This window comes from Parus major, chromosome 2 (assembly GCF_001522545.3).
Source record: "Parus major isolate Abel chromosome 2, Parus_major1.1, whole genome shotgun sequence".
Taxonomy (NCBI): Eukaryota; Metazoa; Chordata; class Aves; order Passeriformes; family Paridae; genus Parus; species Parus major.
Window position 1 is genome coordinate 143,114,704 of NC_031769.1, and position 23,339 is coordinate 143,138,042.

General features: G+C 40.0%; 1 protein-coding gene across 1 annotated transcript in view; it reads left to right on the plus strand.

Annotated features, from left to right (window-relative positions):
- Nucleotides 1–23,339, plus strand: part of TG (thyroglobulin) — a 145,106-nt gene that overhangs the window by 108,003 nt on the left and 13,764 nt on the right. The window contains exons 42-45 of the mRNA XM_015652915.1: nucleotides 6,361–6,525; nucleotides 7,287–7,454; nucleotides 15,973–16,154; nucleotides 20,004–20,108. Of these exons, the coding sequence (XP_015508401.1) occupies nucleotides 6,361–6,525; nucleotides 7,287–7,454; nucleotides 15,973–16,154; nucleotides 20,004–20,108 (620 nt within the window). The remainder of the gene's footprint in view (nucleotides 1–6,360; nucleotides 6,526–7,286; nucleotides 7,455–15,972; nucleotides 16,155–20,003; nucleotides 20,109–23,339) is intronic.

Consider the following 23,339-nt stretch of genomic DNA (forward strand, 5'->3'; position numbering starts at 1 on the left):
GAATGGGACAGGTCTCAGACTGAGCAGGAGAGATTGGTCACACTTAAGGAGAAGCTGGACTTGCTTGATAGAATGTGATCTGCTGGGAACACAGTAAATCTCAGGCACTGTTTATATGGTGCTTGTAGAGGAACAGATGAGTTTGTAGTGGAGGGCAGTAGACAGAATTCTCCATTTCCATGTCATTTCTGCCTGTTGCTGGTGGCTGTCTGCTCTTGTGCAATGATGAGAGCTGATTTACCTTTTTGGTGCATTTAGCTAATACCTTGTTTCAAATAGGATAATTGATAAGGTAGTGTTAACATCTAAATGGAAGAAAGTGCTTATATGAATTAAGTGGGGCTTTATATGTCATCTTAGAAATATTCATATCCTGTTATTCAGGTCACTAACCTGACACAGACACTCTGTGAGTCACTTGTGAGAGGAACATTGTCCTTGCAGGGCTGCCTCTGATGTCAGCAAAGAGGGGTTTGCAAAGGCTGGCATATGAAAAAGAAATCTTCCTTTTTCAAAATGTTATTTTTGACATGAGAGAGAGAACTCATGCCTTCTCCCCATTTTTATATGGAAATTACAGTCTAGTAGACAATTACGGAGGGAAAAATGTTTCTTTCTCAGTCTCCCCTTCCATTGCTGGACTGACCTGACCATTCCCTGTTACATTCCCTGTGCTGGTGTTTGCCAGGTGCCTGCCAAATGTCTTAGCTGTGACAGAGACTCCCTGAGCTGCTCCCAAATCTTTCTATTTCTCCAGGCTCTTGAAGCCAGATTTCATTAAAACCTGGAAAAATGACATTTATGTCATCACACAGAGCCCTGAAACCTTGTTGTCTTGTAAGGACTTGTCACTATTTGATATTGGATACCTAAGGAAAAACAGTGAAGAACATTGGAAAACAACCCTGCAAGAAAGAAGCAAATAGGGTCCAAATTGAAAACAACTTCTGAAAATATTTTAAGTCCAGTCTTTTAAAGAATAATCTCCTACACCAATTTGGAAAGTGAGTCAGTGGTCCCTTAGGTGCAGCTTGCTTATTTTTATGGGGAGAAAAAATGGGATTTAAACAGTATCTTTAATCTGGCATTAACTGAAACTGAAGACACCCTCAAACAGAAATAAAGGGCTGTTGCCTGTCCACGGAGTGATTATCCTTAGGCACAGACTACCAAGGGGAAGGCTGCAGTATCTGTTTCTCTGTGTCTCTGAGCCCAGTTTAAATGCTTCATGCAAGACCAGGCTTTGTGAAACACAAGCCGTGTTTTAAGTGATAGGAAGCACTTGAGCTCAGCAGTCAGGAAATGGAAGAGCCCTGGCTATCCCGGAGGTCAAACCAGATGGTCTGACAGATACTTCTGGCTGGGAACTGTGTGCATCTGAGCCTGGAGAGTGCCTATTTTTAACAAATAAAATATTGCTGTGCAGCTGGCTCTTTTGGGAAAGTAGAATTCTCAGGACATTTCCTTGGTCTGACTGTTTGCATTAGATGTCTTTTGATCTCATTTTTGGGTGGTGTTACTCTAATTGCTGTTTGCATTGCATGGCTCACAGAAAGCCTGCTTTGGTTGCAGCCATCAGAGAAGCTGCATTCACTTGCAGGGAGTGCAAGTGTTCAGATAATGTGGCTCAAGAAAGAATTTCATTTTCATGTCAGTTTGGAAAAAACAAGAGGTCACGATGTGAGGAGAGGAAGCTGCATTTGGGTTTGCAGAGTGTTGGTGATAAAATCTAGTTCCAGTGACGTTTCTAATCATTAAATGTGTTCTGAATAATTTTTGAAAAAATTTGCAGAAGTGAGCTTCCAAGCAAAATGAGGAATTAAAAGACATTCATCACTGCAGCTTATATGGCAATTGTCTTTTCCAGATATGTTGTGAGACAAAGATACAGAGTACAGTGTGGTGGGTTGACTCTAGCTGGACCAGCTTCCCACTGGACTCCTCTGTCACTGCCCTTCTCAGCTGGCAGGGGAAAGAAAATAAAATGAAATTCTCATGGGTCAAGATAAATACAGGGAGAGATCACCCACTAGTTACCATCCCAGACAGGGAAATTAAACTAATTTATTTTAATTAGTTTAATTTATTACCAATTAAACAGAGCAGGATAATGAGAAGGAAAGCATGATTATGACCATCTGGGATTTTCCACTCTCACTCTTCCTTGCAATACTGCAATTATTTAATTTAGACTCCCTCACTACCAAAACGTGGCAACACAAACCAAACACAGGTCTATATATTCTTTTATATAATCTCATCAGAACAACAGCAAGAGCTTGTGGAGGTAGAATTGGGATGGCCAGGATAGCACCAATGAAAGTCTGTTGAGCTATGATGTCCCAAAAGAAAAGTTTGCAAGAGGCACCAGCCTCACTCAGCTGGTCACAGCCTGATAACGAAGTGAGAATTCACATAGTACTGATTCATTGCTTCTCACCTCTGTGAGCTGCAACATTTCCTGGTGTTTGAATTTCTACTGTGTAGCTGAACCCCTAATACTGAAAAGGGAAATGAAGAAATACTGACAATGCTCCTGGTCCCTCAACTAAATAGTACTGAAGGCTTTGTCTCCCATTTTCATTGCCATCACTTGTTGTCGTAAGTGGTGTTGCTCAAAACTGTAAAGTTCCTCCTATTCCTATGGATTTTGGAGAGCAGTGTAATAATGTGGTTATGGATTGTGTAACACAGCTACAACTACTTCTCCTTAGCACTTTTGAACACTTTCGACTGGGTCAGTGTCAAAAATATCAATGGAACTTCCTCTGTCTCCTCTTCCCCCTTGTTGTGGGTCAATCTGCAAGGACAGCTAAAACAAGAAGTGTGTGTGGGCTCAGTTCCCTGTAAATCCTGTCTAAATGATCCCCTAGTGATGACAAAGTGGCTAATGACTAAATTTTATTGTATATGTAATTTTTTTTAGAGATTCACTTTCAAAAAACAACTCTGCTGGGATATTTGAAGATATCACTTGTTAGTTTTAAAAGTGAATTTTTTAGCTCTTGTGTTATAGGTACAGGAGAATTCCTGGAGAATTAAAAAACAGAGGAGTAACAAAAAGAACACAGTGTTTGTTATTCTTGAGCTGATCTCATGATTTTTGGTTTTCTGATTCATGATTCTGTCATGTTGATGGTAATATGGGTGTCATGTAATGGAAATAAACAGGCCCTCCACTATTTCTGCTTCTGTCTAAGTGGCCCTGTTTTTTAAAGTACACAAGTCCTCCATTACTGGTTGCTGGGATTAATCACACAAATAAGTTATAGTTTTATAGGAAAAGAGAGAACTGCTAAGTGTAGCTCTGTTATTCTTTGTGTCCTGAGCCTACCTGTAATGTGGATTCAGTATTTAGGGAAGATTTCTGTTTGATGTGACAACTGCAGGCTCAAAAAAGAAAGAAAATTAGTTGTGGGCAATGCCAGCTTCTGTTCTCACTTATTTGTTCCTGAAGGGGCTTTTTTTGGCAATAATGAAGAAACAGCGACCCTGAATTTTGATGTGAAATTATAAAATGGAGAACTGGTACAGTTTTGCTTGCATAATTTCTGCCCTAAGAGGAGCCATGTTTCTTAAGCCTGGAACATATTTTGGATGCACCTGGAAAAGAAACATAATGGTATTGTTTTCAAATATTCTTTGAACAGTGCCTTGTGTTTCTCTATCCCATGCTTCCGGTCCCAGTAAAAATTAAATATGATTAAAAGTAGTAGATACCCCATCTCTTTCAAATCCCAAAGATTTGGTCTCTTTCAAACCCTAGATGCAAGACTTGTTTCCTGAATATGGGTGTGACCAAAGAAAGCAAACATGGAAAATGGAAAAAAATTACAGAATAAATAGCAAATAAACCTGTTGTAACCACTCACAGAAAGAAAATATCCACAGCCAGACTGAGGCTCTATCAAGCTCTTCTCCCCTCAGAAATGTATTTGCAGAAGTTTGGGGGCTTTGTTTTACTTATTGAGCTTTGACCATGTCTATTGCCAGCCCATACACATCCCGTGCTCTGACGTGAAAATTTGCCTGCCCAGGCTTTTAGTTCTGTCCCTGCAGTGGAGAACTTAGGCAACATTTCTATCCAGAACCTTTTTCAGTCTTTGTTTTAGTCAATACATGACCTCAGGACAATCTTTCAGAGTGTAGATACCTAAGACAGGGTAACTTTGCATAGGTTTTAGGCTCTCCTGGAGGAAATGTGATCAAAATCAAGCACACACAAGGGTGCGCTGCTTGGTTCCAGTGAATTTTTGGATTCCATGTATCATCTGATTTCAGTACTCTTTCCCTACCAAACTTGGCATTTTAATAGGGCAACTTTATAATTTCCACAGAAACTGACATTTTCAAAATTTGTGAAACTTCTGGAGTTCAGGGAACTGAAGCCCTTTAATTTGTTATGATTTTGATTTGCTGTGTTTTAAATGAATGGCATTTGAAGGTACTGGGCACTTGATAAAGTATGCTGAGCACGTTCAGATCTGATGAGGAAGAATATGTTTGCCAGATTAGTGGGCAAATATTGTGCAGTCCTGGATTTAATTTTTCTGCTGTATTGAGGGGGCTCCTAATTCCTTGCTTTGCATGAAATGCAAGGAAGCTCCTCTCCTGAGGGAAGCTGCCATGGTGTGTTATCTCTTTTCTAGTCTTACTCATCATAGCCCTGATGAACATGCTCTTCCAAAGGCCAGGTTAAAATACCTGGTTCTCACTCTGTGTGCTGGGAACCCACCCACAGACAAGATAGTCTCATCAAAGATATTTTTCTTTCTCCCTCATGATCAGCTGAGTCAGTGCACCAAGTCAGCAGCTGGCAAATATCGTGCCTTAGAAACACAAAATAGGCCACTGCAAATCCCATGAGAGGATAAAGCCCATTGCTCACTTGAGTTCTCAATCAAAATTGAGTGTGGAAGTGAACAATAAGACCAAGTGGAGTTTATTTCTTCATTCTTCCACCCTCTTGAAACTCGAGGTGGCCCTTACTGTGGCCCAGATTAAAAATCAGGTTTTTCCTTTGTTTATCTGCAACCATCTTCATCTCAATCACTAAGCTAATAACAGTACTTGCTTTCCAGATCTGTTAAAAAATAAGAGAAACCTTTCAGGAGGGTAGTAGCCTAGTCAAAATTCTGCACACAGTGAGCTAAAGAGACTGTCTCTACACCCAAACAATAACCTCTTTCTCACTACTTCTGGAAACCAATTTCTCTAGTTGTGAGCAATGGTATCCCATTAGTATCAATGGCTCTGCTTGTTTGAAATATAAAAAAAGTCCTGGGTGCTGGCCAAGGCTTCACAGATTTCTTTGGGCTCAGAGATTTGAGACAATTTCAATTTGAAGATTTGCTGTTTGTTTCCTGATTCTTTTTAGCTTGCTTTTCAAGACTTGTAGTTATGCTTTGAACAAATTCACTAAAAAGTAAGTTAATCAGTTCAATAGATAGGGATCTTTCATATCATGCATCTAGGTTGTGGGGTTTTTTAGAGGACAGAAGCTAATTATAGCATCTATTATCAGTAAACTGATGCAAATGTTTGGAAATTAGTCATTTGAACCAGTCAGAGCTATTCCAACCTTTCTGTTCTAGGCCAGATCTTATCAGATTCAAGTGAATTTATCTGCATTGTCAACAAGTAGTTTTCATGTTTACTCAAAAACGTTGTGCCATCCTTTCTTGTTAAGAACATTTGCTATGTTGGCTCAGCTGTAGGAAGAATGTGAAGAGTCTGGGGTGGAGACTGGACTGTAGCCTGTGCTCTGGTTTTGATCTTCATGCCCTGGTTAATCTTCTGCAGTTTCCTTTAGTCTTTTGCTCCTACTTCTCAGTTCATAGCACTTCCAGACCCTTGTGCTAGTTATCTTTGGTTTCAATCCAAAGTTGATTCACTCAATGTGAATATTTCATGCTCATTTGTCCTTGTACCATCATTGTCCCGAGGTAGAAACAGCTCTTTGTGGACATCACACCTGCTCTCAATTCTTGTTTATCAGAGCTGTGGTAAAACTCCATTTAGTGTCCTCTTGTAAGATGGGCTCTCCCTTCCCTCATGTGCCTCACAGCACCTTCTTAATATCTGCTCCTGTCTCAATATTTCTCCTTCCACCAAAGTTTTCTGGAAGATTTGTGGTTTGGTTAGAAACATAATATAGACACTTAGAATTTTCCAAAATAACCATGGGAGAGCTGGGAACAGCCTAACTTCACTTTCATCTTTAGAACTCATTTTAGTTTAAAAGCCAGGGTTTTACATTCTGCACATGGACAGATTTTGCTTCTCATCTTTTTTACCTGCACCAGGAAACCAAGTGTTCTGACAACATATGTTGACTGATATTGTGGGTTTTTTTTCTAGGGAGGTTCAGCTTTTTCTCCAGCATCCATAATTACTACAAGGAGAGCACAGACCCAAGCAGCAGCCCTGGCTGAAGATGTGGGATGCCCTTCATCCACCAGTGAGGAAATTGTAGCCTGCCTTCGCCAGTTGCCTGCTCGTGTCCTCAATGATGCTCAAACTAAGGTACAACGTAGCAAAACATATGCCATTGGCAAGGAATCAGAAAGTTTCCATTCACACAAAACTGTGAGAAAGCTTAAAAAATAATTTAGTCTGAATCCTTGTGGAAGAGGAACCAGACTATTTTTGGTGGAAGGAAGTTGTTGTCCATGACATCCAGCTCTGAGCTATGAATACTCACAGTTTGATTCTCCTTTAGACTAAATTCCTCTTACACTGCTTTAATCATGTCCACTAAAAAAATCTGAATATTGTTTTTTGCCTTCTTTCAGTTCCCTCTTGCCTGCCACTGGGTGTTACTCTAGAGGAGAGTCAAATGTCTCTAGCTTTAATAACAGAATTTATGCAGAAAACAAAGCAGGATGGGAAGTCAGTATTCTGTATTTGAAGTGGGAGGCTTGTGAAAGCTGCAGTATAAATAATTCTAGAGATGGATCCTTTACCCACAAATTAAAACAGTTACTGGCAATAAGTTTTCTAATGAGGACCAGCATGGAGTCAATCCCTAGTTTAAAACAACATTTTTTGTGACTATAAGACTATAATTTCTCTTGGCCTCTTTGTTTCTCCTACTGAGGCTGTCAGCAAAATCATTGTTTCCTATTGATACATATATAATATGAGTTTGCACTTATATTACCTGGTCAGTTGTTCACTTGAAGGGAATCAGATCAGTTGAACTAAGCATAAATAAAATAGAATTTAAAGGGTAAGCTGAATTAATGGCACAATTGTTGCTCTTTTTTTTTTTTTTGCCAACATAGCTGCTAGCTATCAGTGGCCCATTCCAATACTGGGGTCCCGTGATGGATGGAATTTACCTCCGGGAACCTTTGGCTAAAGCCCTGCAGCGCCCTCAGCTTCAGAAAGTAGATCTGCTCATTGGAAGTGCTCAGCAAGATGGTCTCATCAGCAGAGCCAAGGCAATTAAGGTAGGAAGACACTGTTAATGAACCGTTGGTATCACAGTGATTACAGTGACAACAGCAATCATATGCAGCCTGGAGAGATGCTTTCTGATTTCTGCAAGTTGTGAATTATGCTTCATGGAAATATGCAAATGCATTGTCCTTCTCTGGCCAGTCTTGGTCAGGATGACTAATGGCATAATTATATTTGTTGATTAATATTTCTGTGGGAGATATGAAAAGATAAGAGACCAGAAGTGATTTAGTATTTATGTTCTATTGTCTTTAAAATCCTATTTATATTTCAATCTCAGTAGTATCTCACAAAGAAAAAACCAACTTGATTATAAATTTCTTCACTGTGCAGCAGGATTAAGTCAGCATTTTGAGGTTTTTTTAGCAGTCTTTTCCTTTGTTGTCTCCTAGAAGTACATTTTCTTGTAAAGATGATTGTGAGTATGGACTAACTGTAATAAAGAGCAGCACTGGCCTGATGTGTGGTCTAAATTTCCTTACTGAAACTGGTGAAAACAAAAAGAATTGTGTCCATGCTTGCAATATCTTGCAATAACTCTGTGGATTTCACCTCTTAGAAGGCAGTGAAATGTCAGTCCCAGCTTCTCTTTTCTGGTGGCCAATAGCACATGGACCATTTTAATTCAGAATTAATGGCCCAGCTGAATTAAGTTCATATGACTTGTTTACACTCTATCAGAACTTTCCTTCTCTTTTTTCATATATTTTTCTCTTTTGGAATCAATTTCAAGAGAAAGTCATAGGAGAAAGGCACAGAAGATACAGTGTGATGACAAAGGCCTGCAGATAATTATCCAGACTCTGTGAGAGGGAAGTAAACCTCAGTGACCTCATTACAAGTCCTGTGATGAAGATTAGGAAGAGAAATTCTTTCCTTTACCACTGTTTGTGCATGAGACAGTTGTCTGCAAAATTGAGATGAAATTCCATGTTGTATTAAAATTTTTGCAACAAATCATGGTGTTTATGAAAGGCACAGGTGCTAAATCCCAGCATGGTCAGCTTGAAATGAAACGAAAAAAACACTTGCAAATGAGAGTTTAGCAGAAAAATGTTACCTGTCCAAAAATAAAATCTGAAATATCTTTTTTATTTAAAGGCTTGCAGAAAATAAGGTTGGAAGGGAACTCAGTAAGTTGGTGTAACTCAACCATAAGAAAGTGTCATATCTACTGATGATTTTTTTAATCCACTTTTTCCTCTATTGCTATTTTTCTATGGCTTCAGGTTTTTGGGACTTGAGGGAATAGGAATGCTTTGACCAGTCTTTATTCCTGTCTGGGTTGTTTTCTTAAAGACTTGCTGCAAGGTTGAAGTTTCCTGATTTCTCCCTTGTCAACACAGGGTATTAATTGCTGGGAAAGTGTAATTCTCCTTCCATCACTGAGCTGCTTCAGAACTTGCATTCTCCAGGTCTTCAGCAGCATTTCTATGTGCCAGCCATGACCATGTATGGTTGCAGTCAGTCTGATGATGAATTCTGGATAAGCCACAGATATATTTAGCAAAAGTACAAAAACTAGTGCAGATGGTGGTTGTTACTTGGAAGTTTGTGCCCCATTTCCTCTGTTATAAATGTCACCAGAGGTCTTTAACCTGTGCTAAATGTCCTCTCCTCACAATAGACCTCGAAGATTTGAGACAATCCATGCCATATCCCAATTATCTACATTATTGCTTTTAAGGGTTCCTTTGAGGTAAATCTCACTTACACCTCTCTAGGAACAGCCAAAGCTGGTTTTACTGGTACACTAAGGAGTGTGGGAAGACTTAGCTGGTGGACAGAGCACTGAACTGAACTTGGGGAACCAAGGCATAATTACTAGTTTGCCTTTGACTATGCCCAAAGTATTTAATCTGTTCTAAAAAGAGGGAACCAAACCTCCCTGGGGTGAAAATCCTCCTCTGGCTGTGTTCCTGCTCTGCAGAGAGAAGATCCATGCATGTATTTCAGTAGACAAACATAGCTAAAAGGTGCTCTGGCAAGCACATGGAACTGGCAAAGTCCTAATTTCTATCTTCTTTAGGATGGATGAATTCAGTGTAGAGTGTGAAGAGTGAGGGGTAAAACCATTTAGCCCCTACTGACTTTCTCTACCAGTTCTTGGGAATAACTGTGCTGGGCAATTCAGTCAAGGACTTGCTCTAGTAATCCTGATTTCTCTTAGTTTTGAGCCTGTAAATGGTAAGGAGACACTTTTAGCCACTTGGATGCAAGCAAGCTTGAGACATGATGGAAAGCTTATCACCTTAGACTGAAGTTGCACGTAAGTGTTGTAAGTGTTATAAACCCTTCACACCCCTCACATAGAAGTGAGAAACCTCTAGACTGCAAGCAGACCAGAAGGTGGAAAATCCAGTTGGCACCATGTTATTCTGTGGGATCTTACTGGCCTTGGGTTACACTGGGTGTCTCTGAACTCCCACTGCAACACTGCACTTGTGCCTATTAAGGTCTTTGCTATTAAAAATGTATCAGTAAGACAGAAGGTACCACTCAAGTGCTAGCAAAACATTTATGTGCGATTTGCTTACAATTAAATGCTGAGGTCTCTCAGTTTGCAGCAGAGAGTATGCCCATGAAATGTCCATTTTGTGGCATTCACTGAAATGCTTATTCATGTGAACTGAGACAGATTCATCACTTCCTGGAGCACTTCCTACTCATCCTCAGTGCAGCCATCACAAGGTTCAAACTATGTGAGAAACAAAGCAGTTTGTTAAGGGAATGGCAAGTGGCACCATAATGCACTAATATGTGACATATGGAGTGGTTAAGCCTGAACCCATTCACTGCAATTCCCATGGCAGACCTTCAGGGAATATTAGCTTTGAGCAGTCATAGATTAGGGCAGCTGAGCAGAAACCTCTAAAAATGTTGCTTTCAATTCCCAACTGGACAAAATTTTGTCCCTGTCCTATATGTGATGCTCAGGTGGGAGGACCTAATGGCATTACATTTATGGATTCACTCATGCTGCTCCATGTCTGTGTTCATCTGTATATTCATGGAGGTCAGTATAGCCCACTCTGTATCCTCCACTTCTTAAGTACCTACTATGTAATCTCCACATTGCGAGGATTTTGTTGAAAGACTGAGGTTGTAACTCATATATTTATTTTATTTTTCTTTTCCTCCTTAGTATAATCTAGTTGGATGCAGAACCCAAACCCAGGATATAGGGTAATGGGTAGTTAGAAATCTAGTTTATTTACCTCATGTAAGCAAACAGAACTACCATCCTGCACTTTATTACAGTCAGTTAATTTTATTATGGAAAAAGGTATTCAGCAATATACAACAGGTGGTAGATATGTGTATATTTATTGTAATGACCAGGGGAGAAATGTGTCCATAAATGCCATTAGTGAGGGGAATGGGCTGAACTCTTTACTTCATATCAAAACTAGTTAGAATTCCTGGAAGACTCTGCTGAATAGTGGCAGGTCTTTCACCATCTCTTGTGACAGTGTTTGTCAAAAGCCATTTAAAGCCCAAGATCTGTACGTGCACTGTTAGCATTACCACTGTTCCAGTTTGTTGGAAAAGTACATTTTTCCCCTTGGAAGATGTAAATATTTGGTCTACCTACTGCTACAATTTCCTTTTAAGTGAAACCCTGGGCCAGTTTCACTCATATGCTCCATAAGATATCGTGCAGCAACAAGGACATTAAGCAGTATTTAACTCATTATTTAGGCAATGTTTATGATTTTGAATCATCAGAAGAGTAGAAAGAAGTGCACCTGCTGCCTTTAATTATTTTCTTAAATAGTTTCTTAGAAAATCCCATTATAACTCCGAGGCCAATTCCTAATGCCTCTTTAAAAGTCAGCAAAATGTGAATTATTTTACATGATGTGCAGCTGTTTCTATTAATCAGGTAGCAGCTGTTGTATCTACTGTGATTTGAAAATTGTTCCTTGGTCATATATTTTATAATGGGAACATATGTTGGACATGGAAAATTGGTTGAATTGAATGTTTCTCAGAAGTTAAAATATTTTGTCCTTTTAATATTAATGAATTTTACTTTGAACATATTGCTTTGATTTTGGCTATTATCTTTAAGTCAGATGTTTAAATTATACTGTAGCCAAAGCAATGCTTAAGAAATTGTTTCAGGTTGTGCTATTTTAGTGCTGTTTGAGGGATGAAAATTCTTGCCATCTTACCATCTTCTCTTTATCATCCATCTCTGCCTGAGCCCTCTTTCACGAGTCAACATGTCTTGAGGGCCTCACAGTGCTATATTTTATATATATATATATATATATATATATATATATATATATGAAATTATTCTGAGAAAATTGCCATTTTGGGGGCATTTTGAAGACCACAGAAATCCGTACATAGGCACAGTGAATCACAGAATCATAGAGTAGAATCACAGAGTATGCTGAGTTGGAAGGGACCTTTCAAGATTGAGTGCAACTTGTGTCCCTGCCCAGGACAGCCCAAAGGTCCCACCGTGTGCCTGAGAGCATTGAGCAAACACTTGTTGAAATCAGACAGGCTCAGTGCTGTGACTGTTCCAATGCCCAGCCACCCTCTGGGTGAAGAACCTTTTCCTGACATTCACCCAAACCTTTCCTGATACAACTTCAGGTCATTCCCTTAGGTCCTGTCTTTGTTCATGAGAGTGAAAAGATGAGTGCCTGCCTGTCCACTTCCACTCACAAAGAAATTGTAACTGCAATGAGGTTTCCCCTCAGTCTCCTCCAGGCTGAAGAGACCAAGTGACCTCAGCTGCTTCTCATATGCCTTCTCTTCCAGACCCTTCACCATCTTTGTGATCCTTCTTTGAATGCTCTCTTAAAATCTTTTTTTATATTGCATTTTTATATTAGAATATTATTATAATTATATTATTGTTATTATTATAAATATGATATTACTATATATTATATTCTATATATTATATATAGTATATTGTCTAGTATCTATTATATAATTATAATATTATTTATATTATTGCAGATTTTTATATTAAAACTGCACAAAGTTCTTGAGGTAAGGCAGCCCCAGTGCAGAGCAGAGCAGGACATTCCCCTCCCTTGCCCTGGCAATTTAGTGTCATCAGCAAACTTCCTTTGGGTTCTGTGCCCAGGTCATTAAAGAAGATGCTGAAAGGAGCTGGGCCGAGGATGGAGCCCTGCAGAACCCCACTAGGGACCAGCCACCAGCCTGATGTCACCCCATTCCATGCACCCCTTGGTGCCTGACCCATCAGTCAGTTGCTCACCAATCATGTAGCACAGTAATTCAGCTGAAAGCTGGACATGTTGTCCTGAAAGATTGTATGAGAGGCAGCATCAAAAGCTTTGCTGAAATCCGAAGAGATTACATCTACTGCCTTTCCCAGATCAGCTAGGTGGGTTACCTTGTCATAAAAGGAAATCAGGTTTGATAGGCAGGACTTTCCCCTCATGAAGCTGTGCTGACTGAGACCAATGGCTGTGCTGTCTTTCAGGTGTTTTTCAATACCTCCCAGAATGATCTCCATAACTTTACCAGGCACTGAAGTAAGACTGACAGGCCTGTAGTTCCCTGGGTCTTCCTTGTCCTTCTTCAAAACTGGGACAATGTTCATCATCTTCCAGTTAACTGGGACCTCTCCTGATTCCCAAGACTCCCAAAAATCATCAAGAGAGACTTTGGAATGACATGAGCCAGCTCATTGAGGATTCTCAGCTGAATCCCATCAGGCCCCATGGATTTGTATGGATCCAGCTGGAGCAGCAGATCCCACACAATTTCAGTCAACTGGGAGCTGATCATTCTCACAGTCATGGTCTTCCAGCTCAGGGCACTGGGGCCCTCATTGTCCATCATCGGTGTTGAAGACAGAGGCAAAGAAAGTGTTGAACATCTCTGCCTTGTCCATGTCCCTGTGGAGGAAGTGACATCTTTATTCTGGAAAGGGTCATTGTTATTTCTACACTGCCTTTTTTCATTAATATATTTGAAAAACACTTTTTATTGCCCCTCACATTTCTGGCAGATTCCCCCCCACTTGAGCTTTGGCCAAATGAACTCTCTCCCTATAGTGGCAAGCAGCATTTCTGTATTCTTCCCTTATCACCTGGCCTTGCTTCAGCTGGGTATACACCTTCCTTTTTTGCCAAGCCAGCCTTCTGCCTCTTCTCATTGACTTCTGACATTAAATACCTAGGGCTGACCACACTGAGTAAATCAAGGGGCTGTTCAGCACAAAATGCTGTTTTCAGCAGTGGTTAAAAGAGGCTGTTTGTAAGAATAGGGAAAGCAAATTTGGTACTTCTGGTAAAAACTCTCCAAACCTCTAGCACTTCACAGCTCAGGGACTTCCTATCCTGAACTTATCCTCCTGTATTTAATAACTACCAAATTATTTTGGTTTTAGATTTTCTTTTTAATTCAAAAACTTTTTCATGAAACTTCATTTTCACCTATTTTTGGCATTTACAAAAACATTTGACAGAGATTTGTTACCTTAACCATATGTTGGTGTATGATGATCCATCTTCTTCTCTGTGGTTTTCAACCATAACCTTTATTGGATACTTGACCATTGATGAGACAGTGATGGATCACTTCCTAAATTCATAATCAATACCCTAAGGTTTTTCTCACTTAGTTTCTCTCTGGTTTAAGTATCCATGACAAGAGTAGAACAAGTAAACAAATCCCTTTTAAAAAGCTAACCATTCATGAAAGTTGCTTGTATGGGTTGATTTATACACAGGAGATTGGGCTTTGCTCTGCCAGGGAAAAGTATCTTTTCTCACCCACAAGTTCTAACCCCAGTCTTCAAATGAGAGATTCTTAACAAAGCAACGCTTCTGCTGGTTAGGAGAAACCTGAACTGATGTGTGCCAAAGCTGTGATGGAAAAATTGCTTTTGAATTCAATGAACTTGCAGTCTGATCTTCAGTGATCATTTCTATTTCCTGCAGAAGAATATATGTGTCCTTACTGGTTTTAAGCTGAATGATTTAACAGGCAAGAGTGCTGTGCAGTTTCATATGTGGCATTTGTGCACATGAAGTGACGTGACAGGAGTGAGCTCCCCATCTTTTTCAAAGTACAGCTGTATTACTAAAGCTGGCACCACATGACTCTTTCACATTGCATGGGCCAAAATCCAGCAAAAGAAGAATCTATTAAAAATACAAGGAAAATTGCCAAGATCTTCTTGGACCTTGGAATACTTGGTAGAGTTTTCAAATCCTTTAAAGTCACTTATTCAAAATGCGCAGAGTGTTAGAATACTAAGGACAAACCTCATCCTCAGCACATGGGAACTTATTTTCCATCTTTCATTTCTGTGAATCTACTGAAAAGTTATTATTCCATCTGTACTTTCTGTATAAGGTTGTGGAAAGACCTTCTAGCAGCATGATGAAAACCAGCTGTGGGCCATCGAAATAATATATTAAGTAAAGCATCTACAGTAACTAAACTGGGCAGACACTGGCCTAGTTTGCATCAGACTGACTGCCCAAAATAATAGAGGTGGTTTGTTAGATCTTTTCTCTGGAGCTCTTACCCAAGTTTCAAGCAATATCCACCTGTATAGTGTCCTCTTGGAAAGGACTTGATGCACAAGAAAGTTCAGGGTAGATTTTTATTTTTTTTTTCATGAAGATGTTTTGTTTCTGAAATTGAAATTTTTTTTTAAAAAGTGTAAAGTTTCAACTGATAACATAGAAAGCTTCCTTAAGGAAAGATGTGTTGAAAAATTCCAGCAGTCTTCAGGTTTGGTAAAAATATGTTTGGATTCACAGTTTGGTGTAGAAGATGGTCCCTGTGACGTGGGCACTTTGCTCTGGGGAACGTGCCTTTATGTTAGGAAAGGTTCCAGATCTCAGGAAAAAGGGCATTTCCCTGTTGGTTTCTCTGAAAGGCCCTAGGGGTTATGAAGTTTGAAGATGATGGCTCTTTTCTGCAATGAATATCTTCCAGGTCTAAGGCAGATATTATTCCAGAAGGGACCTAAATACAGAACTTGGAGCAGCCATGTTCCTTTGTAGGTGTTCCCAGAAGAGATAGAGTGACATAGCCATGAAATGGTCTATACAGCATGTTTGCTTTCTGGGATTTTCAAAGGAAAAGAACAGCAACTCCCTCTTTTCCCTCTAGTTTTATTCATGGAGATCATCAGAATGACAGCACTGGACACACCTGCAGTGGAGGATTGTTCCTGGAAACCCCTTCTGTGAGAGCCAGCAGGATTTCTGTACTATCAGAGATCCATCAGCACAGTTTGGTACCTATGATTTGGATCTACTAGATCAGGGGCTCTGCACTACAGTGTGTCCAGAAGAAGCCAGTATTTCTCATTGGTGACAGCATAGGGAAAGCAAAAGTAGGACTGTCCCCTACTCAATCCCCTAGGAATTGGAGATCACAGCAGAGAGGACTTGTTCCAGCAGAGGGAGATCTGAGCCTACATTGTTCCACTAAAAAAATTATCATTTGGTTTTGTTTCTGAATTCCATGTATGAACTTTTTTCTCAGAAATTTGAAGAAAGTCAAGGAAGAGCCAACAGCAAGACAGCCTTTTATCAGGCTCTGCAAAATTCTCTAGGAGGAGAAGAGTCCAATTCATTCATTGAAGATGCAGCTACGTGGTATTACTCCCTGGAACACTCAACTGATGATTATTCATCCTTTTCCAGGGCGTTGGAAAACGCCACCCGGTAAGAAAGTCATCCTCCTACAACTGTGTGATTGGAGTTGAGCAAGGTTTGTTTTGCTTATCTAAAGTGTGCATTTATATTCTGAAAAACTTGAGAAATTCTTATGCAAATGAACAGAAAATGGGAAATACGATTTCATTTTCTCTGAGATTTCTAATTGCATTGGTAAACAAAAATTGAACTGATTTTTATGCCTTGTGAGAAGTTTGACAAGTCTTTCTAGAGCTGGATATTGAGTTCAGACTACTAATGCTTCTTTTTGCAGTTTCTTGTCACAGTTGTCTGCATTGCTTGCACACTGTGCATCAACAGTTTCGTGAGTTGTCTCATCCCTGTGACAGTAGAATTAATAGTCTGCCTTTTATTCCCAGTCCCCTAATTATACAGTCAGATACTTTTTCTTCTTGGTCAGATTTGAAAACTTTGATTTCAGCAATTACATTTTTTTTTATTATTATGAAGGCTGCAAAATACGTTTATTCACAATGTCAGCCATGATTTGAAGCCATTTCCTCTTGCTTGTGAATTCAGAGAAGAAACTACTCCTCACCTCACTACAACCTTCTTTCATTGTTGAAAAAAACCAGTGTTGTTTTCACAGTTGTAAAGAGCAACAAAGTTCCCCCTGAGCCTTTTTTTCTCCAGGCTGAACACCCCCAGCTCCTTCAGAGGCTCCTCATCAGACTGTGTTCCAAAACCTTCCCTACTCCACTGCCCTGTCTGGACAGATCCAGCACCTCATGCATGTCAGCAGAGGAATAAGCAACCTTCCTCCACTAAATGCATTCCCATCCTCTGCATTGAAACACTCCATGGACCTTTAGGAGGTGGAAGTCGAAAACTTCCTGTTTTCTGACTCTGAGCAAATTCAGGGACTGAATGTTTAAGTGGAACAGATTTTCCAGAAATGAATCAAAAAAACTATTCCCCTATTCCTGTCTCTGCTTTATGAGCAGATTAATTGTGAAAACTCTTTACTTTTCTAATGTGATACAGCTTATAAACTGCTAACTTGAATCCTAATGAGCCTGTCCAAGATGTTCCAGCAAAGATGTCAAGCAGGGCCTGTCTAAGATGTTCCACCTGTTCCACCTGTGTCCTGAGCTGAGACATCATAGCTACAGGCTTTTGGTATCTGCAACCTCAGTGTTCTTGTTCCCACTGTGAGCCTCTCCACAACACCTCAGAGACAGGGTTTTCCTTTTATTCCTCCATCAGAGCTGCAGAACATTGCTCTGGGAAAGCCTTAGGGAGCAGGAGATGAACAGAAGCCAAGATTCTCTTGGAACATCTGACTCAAAAAGTGGACAGTAGTTTCTGGGTGGTCCAGGTGTGCTGGTGCACTGAGATCATGGAAGAAACAAGCCAGAGTGTTGTGGGCTGAGCTTTGTGCCATTTATCAACTCGCACATCTTGCCACATTTGTCCTCCTTTGTAGCCTGTCCCAGGGATGGGCCTCCCATCACCATGACATCTGGGGCCATTGCCTGCAGTACTTGTAGAAGCACTGTGGTCCACGGGCATCAAAGCCAGAACTTGTCTTCAGTCTCCTTCCATCAACTCTGTTACCCCTGGGGGGTAATTCTTTAGATCAGTGAGGTTTTAAGCCAGAATAAACCACTGTAGAACTTATATTTTAACCATTCTTTCTACCCAGAGATCCCTCTATAAGGAGCTGTTACAACACAAGGCTGTCACATTTGATCACTGGCATCCAGCCCAGGGGTCAGTGTGGTGCAAACACTGACTTTTGAAAAGCTGTAAGGGCTGGCACTCCACATTTCCAGCAGGAGTGGGATACACCAACAGCTCCTCAGGCTCAGCAGCTCCTGGCTGTAGGGGTTACCTGCTCCTTTATGAGATGAGACAAATACCTTGGCTAAGGAAAGAAGTGGCCAGCTTATTCCTGGCAAAGCAAAAGGATGAGTAGTGAGACCAAGGCATCTGCTAATACTTTGCTTCAAGCACTCTGGAAATTACTCCAACAGCAGAAAGTGAGGTGAAACAGTAGGTACAGAATGAGAGTCACCTATATCAGCATCACATACATGGTAAGGAAAACAGGGGAATGGTTATGGGTTTCTTTGGTGTTTGGTTGGTTGGTTTGGTTTTGGGATTTTTCTTGTTAGTTTTGTTTCTTTTTAACAAAAAAACTTACTACCATCATAGATGTGTAAGCCAATAAAAGTTTTTTTGTCAGGAATTAACTGCTAAAGTTTTAACAGGATTACCAAGTGTGATAAAGCAACATAAGTGGTTGCTATAAACTACATACATTGTGCATATTTTGTGGTTTTAAAATAATTCTACTTTTAAATTTGTTTTATGTGCAATTTTCTGGTATTTTTTTTCCCATGTGTAAAATTAGTTTAATTTTCTTTTTCTTTCTTTTTTTTTTTTTTTTTTTTTTTCTTTAAACGCTGGTATTTCATGGCTGTAAGGGACAGCTGTTTTATTTTTGTGGTTACTATGTATTTAAGTTTTTTTCTACTTCCTCAGAAGAGCTGACTTTTACCCCCACCCCCTCCCATAGTGCCAACTGAGAATCCATTTTAAATGGTGAAATGTATCTCAAAGCATTTCTTGAGAGTTATTGCTCTCCCCAGACTCCCTAGTTTTCAATGGCCTTCTGCTCCTCTAAAGCCCCATGCTGGTAGGCATGTGAAGAGCAGTAACTTTTGTTTAATTTGGGTGTTGTCAACCATAACTGTCAAAGAGCCCTGTGGTCAGTCAGTCCAAAACCTGTGGTCTCACAGATGAGCTTAAAATAAACTCTGCTGAACCAAGATAGCTACCCAAGCAGTGCCTTTCATAACCATTCCAGTTAAAAATAGCAACGTGTTTTTATGCTTCTCTGGCACTGTTCGTTCTTACACCAGCCTTTTTTTCTTTTTTAACCTACCAAGTCTGAAGGAGAAGCTGCTGTTTCAGATTCACTAAACTGAGAATTGAAACCTCCCACTTCCCCAGCAGATATCTTTGTGTGCACTCATCTAGGTAAAGGTGTATAAACGCCCAAAGCATGGGCTGAGTCCTCAGGCACAGGAGGGATGGGGAGCGGTAATACATGTGTAAATAACATTGCCTTGAGGAATCACAGTGAGATAAATTGCACTGAGGTCTCCTCTCTTCTCTTGAACTGCTCGTGCTTCTTCCAGCTCCTGCTTACCCCACATTCCAACCCCACCTCTCGGGGCAAGGGAAAGGTAGGAAGGTTTGGACACATTTAATTGACTTGTACCTTTTAGAACTGGTGTGAAATTGATCATTTGACTTTCTCATTGCACTCTTATTGGTTAATCTTTCTCTCCCAGATATATTGCACCAGAAATTCCATATTGATGAGCCCAGAAGGTTACCTTCAAAAGTCGTCTCTTACCTCTTCCAGCTCTGGAAACTCTACAGAAAGCTCACAGATACAAATTCAGAAATTATATTATTGATCCTTAACCCAGGAAATATATAAGACCTCTTATTAGATGCCCTCACAACCTAGTGGTGCCAGAAAGAACTTTAACCTATTATAAGCATGAGCCCTTATAAACTAGACTAAAATGGGATTGGGTTTTTTTTTTTGCCAGGATATATTTTATGTGTCAGATCTGGTTGTTTTACTATCATTGTTCAACACTCCATCAAGCAGCACTTCTAGTGAATTCTAAGTAGTACTAATCTTGTAGAGGGTGAATGTGGTTTCCTTCAGTTGATTTGAAGACAGACATATGAGCTGGTTTGGAAAATTAGAAATAGAAAACTATCGAGATAGAGAGAGGTTTGTTGCTTTTGGGAGTTCTTCCCTTTTTTCTTTTATGCAACTGTGTCTGCTCTCTGCTCCTCCTTTTTTATCAGTGACCAGTTTATCACATGTCCCATCATAAACATGGCAAGTCACTGGGCTGCCTTTCGAGGAAACGTCTTCATGTACCACGTACCTGAGAGCTCCTCACAGAGCAGGTAAGGAGATAGATTTTATTATGTTTCTTAGATTTAGAGTGTGTAAAACTAGGGCAGACTGCTTGGGCGTGCTGTGGAATAAATGAATAGATGTAAGTATATCAAATAAACAGTTTAGATGAGCAAAGGAGGGATTGGTCTCTAATAAATTCTTTAACTATACAGTAATGCTTTTTCTGAACTGAAGCACTTCCCATTAGCTGTCTAAACCGAGTTTCCTCTTTCCAACTTACCTACCTTGACCAGGTCCAAAGTTACGTTTCAGATTTCTATTCTGCATCTGATAAACCTCCCACAAAGAGTCAGAATGTGGTCCAAGTCATGAGGAGTCCACAGCTCTCAAGATAAATGGGGTATCATTTTCTAATTACTCAACACTAATTCAACACTGCTCTTTTCTGAGGTCAGTGCAGTTGTACCCTAGTTGTACTGACTGGCCTTCAGTGTTGATGAGCTCAGGGATTTATTTCTTCCTGCTCCAACATGTCACTGATGCTCTACCAAGAGACTGTCCCATGGGAAGAAAAATATTTTTACACACAGGCATTGGTGGACTCAGGCTCTGTGTCATCCTTCATTTTAGAAGTTTACTTGAAAGATTGTCAGCAAGAAAAGCTGTATTATATTTTAGGTAGAAAGGCCTAAGTGGCTGTGGGAGATGTGATGTTTTGTTGGGCACAGAACAACCTGGTAGGCAGAGGCCTTGAAGGTGACATTCCCTGGCTTTATTTCAGACCCAGCCCTTGGCAGAAGTCAGGAAGAGGCGCTGATATTTGCAGTGGGCAGAACTTTGAGCTGCCCTGTGAGTGTCTCCTGCTCTCAAAGGCTTAGTGACCAGAAACTGCAGCGACCGTCCCCCTTCTGTTCCCGAGTCCACACACCAGGGCAGGAGAGCACACAGGGTGTGCTTATCCTCATACTGTTTCCTTATGAGGAAACTGTGCTTGTTCCCTGGCCCCTGGACTGCCCCTCACTGCTCTCCAGGAAGGCTTTTTGAGACCTTTCCTTGTTCTCAGGCATCCTCCAAAAGGGCTCAGGGGAGGGATGGTGGGCTCCTGTGGGCACCATTTGATCCTGTGAAGTTCCCTGCAAACTGCATGGGTTTTTTCCCTTCCTGATAGCATAGTGAAAAAGCATTTGAAAGAAGCCAGCTCAGATCTAGGTTACAGATGAAGGCCATTATGCAGTGGTAACACAGGCTTGCTTTCTTTTTAACTGCGAAGTTAATCCTCAGGGAGCCGTCATTTCTCTGGCAGCTCCAGCGGGAATGTTCACAGTGTTCCATTTGGCTACTGATAGGCCCAGATAAGTGATTTTTACAAGGCTCCAAACAGGGCTGAGCTATGGTATGCCAAAAATCCAGCTGCACAAAAAGAAAAGACGTGTTCTCAAATGAGCTAGCAAGTTTTCTCTTGCTTTGGAGAATGATAGTGACCCAGCCATCTATGATTAGATCTTATTTGTAGGTAGATTAAATAGTACTTATACAGCTTAGACTCACTGGCTTTGAGGCAGTGATTTTCAAGTGATAAGAATTTTCTCTTCTCTCAAGCCCTATTTAAAATTTCTCTTGTGCTCATGTTGTTTAGCTTTCCTCACGCTCTTCTGTGCAGCAATAGTTTACATAGCATGTAGCTACACTTTTTAATCATATTTATATTGACACTGGTGTTCCAGCTTAATTACTTTAACTTTAGTGCAAAAGTTATTGGTTTGCTTTTTCATAACTCTCTTTAAAAAAACAAACAAAGCCAAAATGTTGTCTGAAACATATTCCTACAGGAATAGGAGGCAAATCTCAATTGCCTTAAGTTAAGCCACTCACAAGGAGGAATGACCCAACTTGGTATGCTGCATGATATTCTTACTCATTTTGTCTTATCCTTAAGTGCCATTCAAATAAATGCTGTTTAGGTTGACAAGCAAGCACTTTCACAGAAATTGCAGAATTCATCTTGTCTGTGTATGAGAGGATCTCACTCTCACGTTGGTGCTATAACGTGTCTATTTATGAAGTGATACCTTCATTTTCCAAAGGGACCCCACACTAGGTTTTCTACTGAATACACTGCAAGTATTTTGTTTAAGTATTGTCATTCATTCATTCATTCATTCATTCATTCATTCATTCATTCCTAAATGAATCTTCCTTTATTCATCCCCCTTTGCCATGTCACCCTCCTTGGAGCATTCTCCCCTCCAGTGCAGGTGCATTTTAGCCTCACTCATGCCAGTGCTGTGATGCTGTTGAGGGAAGAAGCTTCAAATGGGAGAGTGATTTTGCCTCCTAAAAATGGGAAACCATAAAGAATCTGGAACCAACAAACAGTTCTTGGGAATATTACTGGTGATTTGTATTACCAGACAAATGATGACAATGAAACAGCCTTCAGGTAGAATATATAAACTAATCTTGGGGAAAGATCTGGTAACCATGTCTCCAGCTTCCAAGGGACTTCTGTAGCCACTGGAACTGAGTCCTGACAGCTCTCCAGTTCTCTGAAAACTGTGACACCTAGGAGGAGGAGCAGAAGCATAAATTTTCCCAAATAACCTACAACTTAGGGTGGAAGGCAGGACTTTTGGGCGTAAACTTGCTCAGAAGAACAGAGAATTGAACCCTGCAAACATTCTGTTAAAAGCCTGAATAGAAGAACCCTGTTACAGCCATTTCTTTGTGTTAATGAATGCAACAGCTTAAGTATGATATGCTCACAGTAGTCATGTAGTGTATTCTGTGAGTGCATACACTAAATCAGATCCCACTCGTGCTTTGTAGCTGGAGGAAAACCTCATTAGACATTCCTGATCACTCACAGGCTTTGGATAGAATACTATGTAATATAATATATATGTTACATCTATATTATTAATATTAATATAATATTACATTTATATTGATAAATTTAAAATTAATATATTAACATTAATATAACTATATTATATAGAATAATTATATCTCAACTAATTTGCTGAGATAAACCTTCACTTGTAAAAATGTGATTTTTTTATTATATTATACCTGTAGGGTAACATAAAGGATAAAATAATGAAGATTTTTTACTTTGGTGTCTAAATTGTTCCTAGGAAGTCAGTTTACACAGGAGACAGACATTTTCTTTTTGTGTTTGCAATCTGTATCATAAAGATGATAATATAATTATATATAGTCTATAATAATTGCTAATGGCTACTTCACAGGAGTATTGGAAAGAGTACATTAAAATAATG